This window comes from Somniosus microcephalus, chromosome 31 (assembly GCF_052327205.1).
Source record: "Somniosus microcephalus isolate GS21.2 chromosome 31, FLI_Smic_1.0, whole genome shotgun sequence".
Classification (NCBI taxonomy): Eukaryota; Metazoa; Chordata; class Chondrichthyes; order Squaliformes; family Somniosidae; genus Somniosus; species Somniosus microcephalus.
Window position 1 is genome coordinate 39,370,076 of NC_141017.1, and position 13,537 is coordinate 39,383,612.

Genomic DNA, 13,537 nt, shown 5'->3' on the forward strand with positions numbered 1-13,537 from the left:
AATATCCAGAGTCACTAACACTCCCTTATGATCAGGGAATGTCCAGAGTCACTAACACTCCCTTATGATCAGAAATATCCAGAGTCACTAACACTCCCTTATGATCAGGAATATCCAGAGTCACTGACACTCCCTTATGATCAGGAATATCCAGAGTCACTAACACTCCCCTATGATCAGGGAATATCCAGAGTCACTAACACTACCTTATGATCAGGAATATCCAGAGTCACTAACACTCCCTTATGATCAGGAATATCCAGAGTCACTAACAGTCCCTTATGATCAGTGAATATCCAGAGTCACTAACACTCCCTTATGATCAGGAATATCCAGAGTCACTAACACTCCCTTATGATCAGGGAATATCCAGAGTCACTAACACTCCCTTATGATCAGGGAATATCCAGAGTCACTAACACTCCCTTATGATCCTGGAATATCCAGAGTCACTAACACTCCCTTATGATCAGGGAATGTCCAGAGTCACTAACACTCCCTTATGATCCTGGAATATCCAGAGTCACTAACACTCCCTTATGATCAGGAATATCCAAAGTCACTAACACTCCCGTGTGATCAGGGATATCCAGAGTCACTAACACTCCTTTATGATCAGGGAATATCCAGAGTCACTAACACTCCCTTATGATCAGGAATATCCAGAATCACTAACACTCCCTTATGATCCTGGAATATCCAGAGTCACTAACACTCCCTTATGATCAGGGAATGTCCAGAGTCACTAACACTTCCTTATGATCCTGGAATATCCAGAGTTACTAACACTCCCTTATGATCAGGGAATATCCAGAGTCACTAACATTCCCTTATGATCAGGAATATCCAGAGTCACTAACTCCCTTATGATCAGGGAGTATCCAGAGACACTAACACTCCCTTATGATCAGTGAATATCCAGAGTCACTAACACTCCCTTATGATCAGGAATATCCAGAGACACTAACACTCCCTTATGATCAGTGAATATCCAGAGTCACTAACACTCCCTTATGATCAGGAATATCCAGAGTCACTAACACTCCCTTATGATCAGGAATATCCAGAGTCACTAACACTCCCTTATGATCAGGAATATCCAGAGTCACTAACACTCCCTTATGATCAGGAATATCCAGAGTCACTAACACTCCCTTATGATCAGGAATATCCAGAGTCACTAACACTCCCTTATGATCCTGGAATATCCAGAGTCACTAACACTCCCTTATGATCAGGAATATCCAGAGTCACTAACACTCCCTTATGATCAGGAATATCCAGAGACACTAACACTCCCTTATGATCAGTGAATATCCAGAGTCACTAACACTCTCCTATGATCAGGAATATCCAGAGTCACTAACACTTCCTTATGATCCTGGAATATCCAGAGTCACTAACACTCCCTTATGATCAGGAATATCCAGAGTCACTAACACTCCCTTATGATCAAGGAATATCCAGAGTCACTAACACTCCCTTATGATCAGGAATATCCAGAGTCACTAACACTCCCTTATGATCAGGGAATATCCAGAGTCACTGACACTCCCTTATGATCAGGGAATATCCAGAGTCACTAACACTCCCTTATGATCAGGAATATCCAGAGTCACTAACACTCCCTTATGATCAGGGAATATCCAGAGTCACTGACACTCCCTTATGATCAGGGAATATCCAGAGTCACTAACACTCCCTTATGATCCTGGAATATCCAGAGTTACTAACACTCCCTTATGATCAGTGAATATCCAGAGTCACTAACACTCCCTTATAATCAGGAATATCCAGAGTCACTAATGTAAAGTCTGTGGGTTGTGCAGTTAATAAATACACAGACTTCAGAAGTAACAAACAAACAGGTCTTTACTAATCGAAGGTCCGGGCGAATCTGCCCCAGTTATCCTGTCACAACACTTATATACTGGTGTGGTCACTGTCGGTATTACAGTATACAGAAGCCAAACAAGCAGTGCCACACTTAAAGTAGTTCCCTTAAAGGTGAACGGTTACATACAATAATTTCCTTAAGGGTAGCTGGTACATACACTACAATCCTCCCTTTTTAACTTTCAACATACTGAGTCCATAGTGGACATACATTATCACATATATATATACAGATTTATTTAAGACAGTTCATAGATTCAGTCTTTCGGGAGGTTTCCGGATTCTGTCCGGGTAACGCCGCAGTGGTGTCGTCATTCTAAGCGGGCTAGTAGGTGTTTCTGGTAAAGTTGAATCGGCTCGAAGCACAGTGTCAGGTTCCTCTGACTCCAGAACTACCAGATCGGACGTAGGTGTTCTGGGTAACTCAGTCTCAACCTTATCCGGGTAAGGTGGTGAAGTCGGGGGCCCATTTGTGGCGGACCCTATGATCTGGCCAACATGGCGCCTTATTATATTGTCTCCAATGTCCACAGTGTACATCAACGGGCCTAGCCTTTTTCCAATCGTTCCAGGCTGCCATTTCTCAGTACGATAGTCCCGGGCCAAAACCCGTTGACCGGTCTGGAAGGATCTAGTGGCCCTTTCGTTCATGCCCTGGAATTGCCGGTTCTCTACGTCCCTTCTGACGTTTGGTTTGAGTAAATCCAGCCGACATCGTAGGCGTCTATTACAAAACATCATCGCGGGAGTTTGATTTGTGACCGCATGGGTTGCATTTTGGTATGCCAACAAAAAACTGTCCACCTTATGCTGTAAACTTATGTCTTCATTACTCATGGCCTTTACGGCCTCCTTGAAGGTCTGGACAAACCTTTCAGCCAATCCATTGGAGGCGGGATGGTATGGGGCTGACGTGTAATGTTTAACCCCATTGCTCTTTAAGAATTTCTTAAATTCCTCAGATACAAATTGCGGTCCATTGTCAGAACAGATCTGTTCTGGCAGGCCATTCCGAGCAAACATAGTCCTTAATACCGTGATGGTTTTTTCCGTGGTGGTGGTGGTCATCTTAATTACTTCTGGCCACTTGGAGTGGGCATCTACCGCTATTAGGAACATCGAGTCCATAAATGGACCAGCAAAGTCGATGTGTACTCTTTGCCAGGGAGATGAGGGCCACTCCCATGGGTGCAGAGGAGCCTGTGGTGGCGCATTCTGAACCCTCTGACATCCTAGGCAATTCTTCGTGATCTCCTCTATGTCCCCATCGATGCCTGGCCACCACACAAACGCCCTTGCTAGATTCTTCATCTTTACGCCACCCAGGTGTCCTTCGTGCAGCTCCTTGAGTACCTTCTTTTGGAGTTTGGGTGGAATCACCACTCTAGACCCACACATCAGGGTTCCTTGACACACTGACAGTTGTTCTTTCCTCTGTGAGAATGCTTGCAGTGTTGGTCCGCATTGTGCTGGCCATCCCTCCACCGTTAAATCATAGACTCGTGAAAGAGTCGGGTCATTCCTTGTCTCATTCTCAATCATTGAGTTTGTTATCGGCAGACACTCCACTATTGATGAGTGGAACAACTCTACTGGGTCCACTGTCCTCGCTTCTTCTACCATCGGCAATGGCAAGCGTGATAGCCCATCAGCGTTTCCATGCTGTTTGGACCGTTTGTATTCAATATCATACTGGTGTGCCCCAAGTAAAACTGACTATCTTTGTAACCTTTGTGCCGTCATGGTAGAAACGGCCTTGTTTGGGTTGAATATGGACACCAACGGCTGGTGGTCCGTCAGCAATGTGAACCTCTTACACTGCAGGTAATGGTTGAATTTCTTCACGCCCCACACAAGACTGAGGGCCTCCCTATCTATCTGGGCATAATTTCGTTCCGCTGGTGTCAATGATCAAGGCCACCGGCCTTTCCGAGCCATTTGGTAGTCTGTGCGAAAGTACTGCCCCAATTCCGTACGGGGAAGCATCACAAGCTAACCGAAGGGGTAATGCTGGGTTGAAATGAGCCAACACTTCTTCAGAGGTAATCAACTCCTTGCTCCTGCGAAAAGCCTTTTTGCATTCTTCACTCCACCTCCATGGTGTTTCTTTCCGCAACAGCTCATTTAGCGGATGCAGCACCGTAGATAAATTTGGCAGAAACTTGTGATAGTAATTAATCAACCCCAAGAATGACCTTAGCTGTGACACGTTTCCTGGAGCGGGAGCCTTCACGACCGCTTCTATCTTTTCCGGTGACTTATGCAGTCCCTCTCGGTCAATGACATGACCGCAGTATGAGATCCGTTTTTGGAAGAACTCACACTTCTTGCGATTAACCCGAAGGCCATACTCCTTCAACCTGGTGAGTACCAGTTTCAAATTCGTGAGGTGTTCTTCCTCATCTTTTCCCGTGATTAGAATATCATCTAAGTAGCACTGCGTGCTTGGAATTCCTTGTAACACCTGTTCCATGGCCCTCTGCCAAATTGCTGGCGCCGAAGCTACTCCAAAGACCAGTCTATTATAGCGATACAAGCCTCTGTGAGTGTTGATGGTGAGGTATTGGCGTGACTCTTCCTCAACCTCCATCTGTAAATATGCCTGAGCCAAGTCTATCTTCGTGAAGTGCTTCCCTCCAGCCAATGAAGCAAAAATATCCTCAATCCGCGGAAGCGGGTATTGTACCGTGTGAAGTACCGGATTCACTGTGATCTTGAAATCTCCGCAGATACGGACCTTCCCCGGTCCCCCTGGCTTATTACTTGGTGAGGATTTCATGACGGGAACAATGGGCGTGGCCCACTCACTCCAGTCTACTTTTGACAGAACCCCTGATCGTTCAAGTTCTTCTAGTTCTGCCTCTACTGCTGGTCGTATTGCGTACGGTACCGATCTGGCCTTAAAAAACTTTGGGCTTGCATGTTCTGCAATCTTGACCTTTGCTTTAATACCTCGCAGCGTTCCCAGTCCTTGCTGGAATACCTCTTTAGCTTCGTCTAATATTCTGGACAACCGTTCAGGTTTGACATCCTCTTTTTCGGACTCCACCGTCATGGTGTTTAGTGCATGCCAGTCCATCTTTATTTTTCGGATCCACTCTCGTCCCAGAAGTGGTGGACCTCCCTCAGGCAACACATACAGATCTAACCGGTGGTGAACTTTATCCTGGTATCTCACCTTAACCTCTAGTTTTCTGATGGGGAATACTTTGTGCCCCGTGTATGTCTGCAGCACTAGATCCGTATTCCGTAGTGGAATATGCTTGAAAAACTTTTTATAGTCATGCTTATTCATGACAGTCAACGCCGATCTGGTGTCTACTTCCATTTTTACTTGGACCTTCTCAATCTGTAACGTTATCCAAATAGTTTGTCGGTCGGCTTCATTGCTCACGTTGTGGATTCTCAGACTGTCCAGTCCTTTGTGTTTGGAGTGTGAGTCCGACTTCTGTTCCTTCAGACTCTTCCTAGTCGCCTCTTGTACCTTTCTGTACCATTTTTGTGAGGACTCGTTATTGTTGTACGTCGTTCCTGACCGGCACACTTTAGCTATGTGCCCGATCTTGCCACATTTCCGGCATTCTTGGTTTTTACCCCAGCAACGCTTCTGGTCGTGTGTTGTCTTCCCACAACGATAGCATTTCGTAGTCCTCGAGGTGATGTGGTCCACCCCTAGTGCCACCGCCTTCCGCTGCATTACCGCCGTTCCTTTTGCTGCGGCTTCGTATGCTGCGGCTATAAGGACAGCCCTGTCAAGTGTGAGGTTGTTCTCTTCCAGTAGTCGCTTTTGCGTCCCTTCTTTGGACAATCCACATACGAACTTGTCTCGCAGTGCCTCTGTCAGATTCCCTCCGAACTGGCAGTGTTTCGCTAGCCTCCGCAGTTCGACCAAGTATTCCGCGTTGCTTTCGTCTTTCTTCTGCGTTCTCGCATAGAATCTGAATCGTTCAGCCAGCTTCAACGGTGTGGGGTTCAAGTGATCCTTCAGCACCGCTACTATATCCTCGAAAGTCTGATCCGCCGGTTTAGCTGGAGAGAGAAGATGTTTCAGCAACCCGAATGTTTTCGCACCCATCATGTTAAGTAAGGTTACAGCTTTTTTCCTCTTTAGCTATTTTGTTAGCCTTACAATGTATCCCAGTACGTTCCACGTACGTGGGCCAGTCTTCTATTTCGGAGTTAAAATCGTTGCTGTCCCCACGCTTAGGCATCTTCCTTTCTTTGGGTACAACACAAATATTTCTTTAAATTCTTATGTATTTTTTTTTTTCCTAAGATGGCGGCTTTTCCCGCGAATTTGGCGGTTTCCCGCTCTTCCTTTCTCTCCCCGCCCACTTCAATGGTGGTTTCCCGCTTTTCTTCCTGGTGGAAGGGGTACGCTTTCCCCGCAGCGGACAGGTTCAGCCGCTGGGCTGGCTCTCGCACAGCTCCCCCTACTCGGCTCTGTCCTCTCCTCCCGCCCGCACGGCTCTACCGGCGCTGGGTACACCCCGTTAACGGAGGACAGTTCAGCCGCTGGACTGGCTCTCGCGCAGTCTCTCACCCCGTTTTCGGCTGCGTCTCTCTCCCACTCCCGCACGTTCGGTTTTGCCGGCTCTGAGTACCCCGTTGGTGGAGAACAGCTCAGCCGCTGGACTGGCTCCTCGCAGTCTCTCTCTCCGCACCCGGCTCTCACCCACACGGTTCCCGTTCGCCTCCCCAGCCCTCTCGCAGACCGGTGTTTCCCTCCCCGGCTGCGGCTGGGTTTCTCTTCCCGCGCCTACTCGCAGGCTCAGTGCTTCGTGGCTGCGGTCGCTGCCCGGACTTTTCCCGCCGATCGCGGTCCGGCTGTCACCCGACGCCGTTGGACCCGACTTTTGACCGGCTCAGCTCCCCCTCGACCGAGGTCGAGTGCTCTGCCCTTATCCTCCGGATATTCTCTACACCTTCCCCTACTCACAGTCTCTTCGGCCGCCTTGTTGCCTGCTGATCGGCTCACTCCGCACCGTGGTAGAAGGGTAGTCAGTGCCTGTTGCAGACGGAAGCTTTTGTTGCTAAAGTCTTCCACCTTTCTCCTGCTGCAGCCTCGTGTTTTCTTCCAGCAGCACGACGAGGGCGGTTGCCTCTCTTCGACGCTCTTCATGCTTTGGTAATCTTGCCGCAGGGTACGATTGGACTCGTCGCCACTGTAAAGTCTGTGGGTTGTGCAGTTAATAAATACACAGACTTCAGAAGTAACAAACAAACAGGTCTTTACTATTCGAAGGTCCGGGCGAATCTGCCCCAGTTATCCTGTCACAACACTTATATACTGGTGTGGTCACTGTCGGTATTACAGTATACAGAAGCCAAACAAGCAGTGCCACACTTAAAGTAGTTCCCTTAAAGGTGAACGGTTACATACAATAATTTCCTTAAGGGTAGACGGGTACATACACTACAACTAACACTACCTTATGATCAGGGAATATCCAGAGTCACTAACACTCCCTTATGATCAGGGAATATCCAGAGTCACTAACACTCCCTTATGATCAGGAATATCCAGAGTCACTAACACTCCCTTATGATCAGGAATATCCAGAGTCACTAACACTCCCTTATGATCAGGGAATATCCAGAGTCACTAACACTCCCTTATGATCAGGAATATCCAGAGTCACTAACACTCCCTTATGATCAGGAATATCCAGAGTCACTAACACTCTCTTTAACTGCTTCTCTTGGAATTTCTATGAATATGGAAATGTCTCCATAAACTTCCTAATTTGTCTCTGAACCGGAGGGATTTTATTATTTAAGTGATGTAAATCTGACATGCTGCAATTTTGATAATCATGAACTATCAGAGTCCGACCTGATCGTAATGCCCCCAACATCCCGAATCCTTACCGTACACCGCAATGGAAACACTATCATTCTTTGGTGGAGCTGATGGATATTTCTCAAAGTCTGCTGTACAGACGACTTCTATCAATCCAGTCTCTTGTGGTACCCATGCTGTTGCCCAGACAGTTTTGGATATTTGCCATGTTCCAACTGAATTCAGTTCTTCACCATCCTGAGACCATCTTACTCTCATCTTCTCAGCAGGATAGACATTTGGGACCTCACATCTTAACGTGACCTCTTGCTTCACTTCTGTGGGGCCTTGGTCAAGGATTCTAGGAGGATCTGGAAAAGCTGCAACACACACAAGAAATTCATTTCATTTTGATTTGCTGTGCTGTGTTTCAGTTACTAATGGACAGAGCGGAAAACAGACCAGTACTGTTATTGCCCAATTCACACATCGCAGGAGTCCATCACACCAGCCCACTGTGAGACAACTGGAGCCATCACCAGGAGCTCATATACTTTATTTTTGAAATTAATTCAGGCAGCCCAAGTGTCTAACTCTGCTTCTTTTGCTCCAGCCACTAGGAGTGGAACAGGCTGATGCACTCACTCATTTACCTACACTGTCATCTTTACTTGCATCTGCCTACAACATCCCAGTTGAGGCTGGGACTTCAGTGTGGGTGATTATGGGTGTAAATCTTTCAAGTTATTTTGTTCTCCCCAGAACTGCATCGAGAGAATGGCTGATCTGCTCCTTGACCACCATCTCTACTGACCATAAGAGGTGTGCAAGAGCTGCCAGGTGAGTTTCCTTCAGACATGCCCGTCGCTGTTTGGAAGTAACTGGCTGTCATCTGGCAGAAGCAGCAGAGTGGTGAGAATAAATTCAGCACGTGGGCCATCCTGGACAGAAACACACTTTGCACCAATTTGTTTGTTGCATAAGAGCAATCAAGGACAGGGAAAAGCCATTTGGCACTTTAAGCTCATTCCACTAATGCCTTATCTCTCCTAGCCTAGTATCCTTGCCTTGCCTGAATGATTATTCTGAGTAAAAAGATACTGACGATTGTGTCCTTACTCCAATGTAATATTCTGGGATTGGTTTATCTATACCAGTTAATATTTTATATACCTCCATGAGGCTCTCCTTTAGCCTTCCTCTCTCTTGACGGCAGGAATCAGGCTGGGGCCTTGGATGCCATTTTGGAGTCAAGTTAATAAGATTTTCAGGTTGGTACAAGAGGTCTTGCAAAATCTTTGTTGACCCTTTCAAACTTATTTTTGCGCACTCCCTGGCTGGCTGAAAGATGTGCAGATAATTTAGTTACACTTTGGAGAATGAGGAAGCTGCCTATTTGCAGCTGGGCCCAAGATGAACAATTTTTATCCAACAGATTTTGTGGTATGGATAAAGCGGGAGCCAATGATAAGATTATCACCATATTGCTTCCCATTGTTTATTTGCAACTAAGTATAGATATTTAACCCATTCTGAAAAGGAGGAAAGCCTTTATTGCTCAAGTGGAACTTACAGTAAGTTTGCAGAGTCACCAACGAGCTTGTGATTGGTTTTGTGGTGTTAGGGCCCAAGTCCACTTCTGCCAAGCAGGTGTACTCCTGTCCATCATCTGACATACTTGCAGTGAATTTGAAGACATTCCTCAATCTTTGATCTTCATCCGGGAAACCTGGTTCTCCTGTGGAAACACGCTGAACGAACTCACTCCCTCTCAGCCATGTGAGTATGAGATTATTGTTTGGATAGACCCTGGGACCAGTGCACTCCAGACTATATGTTTTGTTAACTTCCAGCCCTTCAGGAGGTGAAGTAATGTTTAACTCTCGATCTGTTAAAGGAGGATCACAGTTAACAGAATTCACTGAAATAATATGCCTGAGCACTGCCTGTTCCACCTCCACACACATTCACTCAGAGGCATGAGTGGTGTATGTGTGCATCTAGAGTTTACCCCAACCACAAATATACCGTGAGCTTTCATCTCCTCCATTAACGATCAGCAAATTGATCTCTTCAATCTGCATTGTACTGAGATCAGAAACAATAAAATCACTAACTGACAACTCTACCTCTTTTTTTTAATATTCGTTCATGGGATGTGAGCGTTGCTGGCAAGGCCAGCATTTATTGCCCATCCCTAGTTGCCCTCGAGAAGGTGGTGGTGAGCCGTCTTCTTGAACCGCTGCAGTCCGTGTGGTGAAGGTACTCCCACAGTGCTGTTAGGGAGGGAGTTCCAGAATTTTGACCCAGTGAAGGATCGGCCGATATACTTCCAGGTCAGGATGGTGTGTGACTTGGAGGGGAACTTGGAGGTGGTGGTGTTCCCATGCGCCTGTTGCCCTTGTCCTTCTAGGTGGAAGAGGTCGCGGGTTTGGGAGGTGCTGCCGAAGAAACCTTGGCAAGTTGCTGCTGTGCATCTTGTAGATGGTACACACTGCAGCCACGGTGCGCCGGTGGTGGAGGGAGTGAATGTTTAAGGTGGTGGATGGGGTGCCAATCAAACGGGCTGCTTTGTCCTGGATGGTGTCGAGCTTCTCGAGTGGTGTTGGAGCTGCACTCATCCAGGCAAGTGGAGAGTATTCCATCACACTCCTGACTTGTGCCTTGTAATGGGATGAGGGGGCTGTCCTATGATGAGAGATTGTGTAGAAGAATGAGAGGTGATCTCATTGAAACATACAAGATTCTGAAGGGGATTGACAGGGTAGAATTAGGGGGCATAGTCTCAGGATAAGGGGGGCCATTTAAGACTGAGATCAGAAGGAATTTCTTCACTCAGAGTGGTGAATCTTTGGAATTCTCTGCCCCAGAGGGCTGTGGATGCTGAGTCTTTGAGTCTATTCAAGGCTGAGATTGTTAGATTTATGGACTCTAGGGGAATCAAGGGATATAGAGATCGGGCGGGAAAGTGGAGTTGAGGTCGATGATCAGCCATGATCTTATTGAATGGCGGAGCAGGCTCGAGCAGCTGTATGTCCTACTCCTGCTCCTAATTCTTAAGTTCTTATGTGCTATTTGGTGGAAAGGCTTTGGGGAGTCAGGAGGTGAGACACTCGCCGCAGAATACCCAGCCTGTGACCTGCTCTTGTTGCCACAGTATTTATGTGGCTGGTCCAGTTAAGTTTCTGGTCAATGGTGACCCCCAGGATGTTGATGGTTGGGGATTTGGCAATGGCAATGCCGTTGAGTGTCAAGGGCGGTGGTTAGAAACTCGCTTGTTGGAGATAGTCATTGCCTGGCACTTGTGTGACGCGAATGTTACCTGCCACTTATCAGCCCAAGCCTGAATGTCATCCAAGACTTGCTGCATGCGGGCATGGACTGCTTCATTATCTGAGGAGTTGCGAATGGCACTGAACACTGTGCAGTCATCAGCGAACATCCCCACTTCTGACCTTATGATGGAGGAAAGAGCATTGATGAAGCAGCTGAAGATAGTTGGGCCTAGGACACTGCCCTGAAAAACTCCTGCAGCGATGTCCTGGGGCTGTGGTGATTGACCTCCAACCACCACAACCATCTTCCTTTGTGTTAGGTATGACTCCAGCCAGTTGAGAGTTTTCCTCCCTCGATTCCCATTGACTTCAGTTTTACTAGGGCTCCTTGATGTCACACTCAGTCAACTGCTGCCTTGATGTCAAGGGCAGTCACACTCACCTCACCTTTGGAATTCAGCTCTTTTGTCCATGTTTGGACCAAGGCTGTAATGAGATCTGGATCCTAGTGATCCTGACAGAACCCAAACTGGGCATCAGTGAACAGGTTAAGTGCTGCTTGATAGCACTGTCAACGACACCTTCTATCACTTTGCTGATGATTGAGAGTAGATTGATGGGGTGGTAATTGGCTGGATTAGATTTGTCCTGCTTTTTGTGGACAGGACATACCTGAGCAGTTTTCCATATTGTCAGTGTTATAGCTGTACTGGAACAGCTTGGCTAGAGGCGCGGCTAGTTCTGGAGCACAAGTCTTCAGCACGACAGCTGGGATGTTGTCGGGGCCTACAGCCTTTGCTGTATCCAGTGCGCTCAGCCGTTTCTTGATATCTCGTAGAGTGAATCGAATTGGCTGAAGACGGGCTTCTGTGATGGTGGGGACCTCAGGAGTAGGCCGATATGGATCATCCACTCGGCACTTCTGGCTGAAGATGGTTGCAAATGCTTCAGCTTTGTCTTTTGCACTCATGTGCTGGGCTCCACCATCATTGAGGATGGGAATATTCATGGAGCCTCCTCCTCTCATTAGTCGTTTAATGGTCCACCACCATTCATGACTGGATGTGGCAGGACTGCAGACCTTTGATCTGATCCGTTGATTTTGGGATCACTTAGCTCTGTCTATAGCATGCTGCTTCCGCTTTTTAGCATGCATGTAGTCCTGTGTTGCAGTTTCCCCAGGTTGGAACCGCATTTTTAGGTACACCTGGTGCTGCTCCTGGCATGCTCTTCTGCACTCCTTATTGAACCATGGTTGGTCCCCTGACTTGATGATAATGTTAGAGTGAGGGATATGCCGGGCCATGAGGTTACAGATTGTGGTGGAATACAATTCTGCTGCTGCTGATGGCCCACAGCGCCTCATGGATGCCCAGTTTTGAGCTGCTAGATCTGTTCTGAATCTATCACAAAAATACAAAAGGAAAAGCGGCCCAACCATGGCTAACATAAGAAATTAAGGATAGTATTAGATCCAGAGGAGTCATATAAAGTTGCCAGAAAAGGTAGCAAGCCTGAGGGTTGGGAGCAGTTTAGAGTTCAGCAAAAAAGGACCAAGAGATTGATTAAGAGGGGAAAAATAGAATATGAGAGTAAACTTGCAAGGAACATAAAAGCAGACTGTAAAAGCTTCTACAAGTATGTAAAAAGAAAAAGATTAGTGAAGACAAATGTAGGACCCTTACAGTCAGAAACAGGAGAATTTTTAATGGGGAACAAGGAAATGGCAGAGCAATTAAACAAATACTTTGGTTCTGTCTTCACGGAAGAGGACACAAATAACTTCCCAGAAATGCGAGGGAACCAAGGGTCTAGTGAGAAGGTGGAATTAAAGGAAATTAGTATTAGTAAAAAAAAAGTGCTGGAGAAATTAATGGGACTGAAAGCCGATAAATCCCCAGGGCCTGATAATCCACATCCCAGAGTACTAAAAGAGGTAGCCATGGAAATAGTGGATGGATTGGTTGTCATCTTCCAAAATTCTATAGATTATGGAACAGTTCCTGCAGATTGGAGGGTGGCAAATGTAACCCCACTATTTAAAAAAGGAGGGAGAGAGAAAACAGGGAACTACAGACCGGTTAGCCTAACATCAGTAGTAGGGAAAATGCTAGTCTATTATAAAGGATGTGATAGCAGGACACTTAGAAAATATCAGTGGGATTAGACAAAGTCAACATGGATTTATGAAAGGGAAATCATGTTTGACAAACCTACTGCAGTTTTTTGAGGATGTAACTGGTAGAATAAATAAGGGAGAAACAGTGGATGTGGTGTATTTGGATTTTCAGAAGGCCTTTGATAAAGTCCCACATAAGAGGTTAGTGTGCAAAATTAAAGCACATGGGATTGGGGGTAATAAACTGGCATGGATTGAAAATTGGTTAACAGACAGGAAACAGAGAGTAAGAATAAATGGGGTTTTTTCAGGGTGGTAGGCGGTGACTAGTGGAGTACCGCAGGGATCAGTGCTTGGGCCCCAGCTATTCACAATATATATCAATTATTTGGATGAGGGAACCAAATGTAATATTTCCAAGTTTGCTGATGACACAAAACTAGGTGGAATTGAGTTGTGAGGAGG

General features: G+C 46.5%; 1 protein-coding gene across 4 annotated transcripts in view; it reads right to left on the reverse strand.

The window, feature by feature from the left end:
* The window catches only part of LOC147097785 (intercellular adhesion molecule 5-like), a 43,460-nt gene that overhangs the window by 13,049 nt on the left and 16,874 nt on the right, over positions 1-13,537 (reverse strand). For 3 of the 4 annotated variants that reach the window (XM_085971894.1, XM_085971893.1, XM_085971892.1), the window contains exons 3-4: positions 9,252-9,566; positions 7,768-8,058 (exon numbers count right to left, since the gene is read on the reverse strand). In XM_085971894.1, the coding sequence (XP_085828020.1) occupies positions 7,768-8,058; positions 9,252-9,566 (606 nt within the window). The remainder of the gene's footprint in view (positions 1-7,767; positions 8,059-9,251; positions 9,567-13,537) is intronic. The other variant, XM_085971895.1, reaches the window with a different exon arrangement.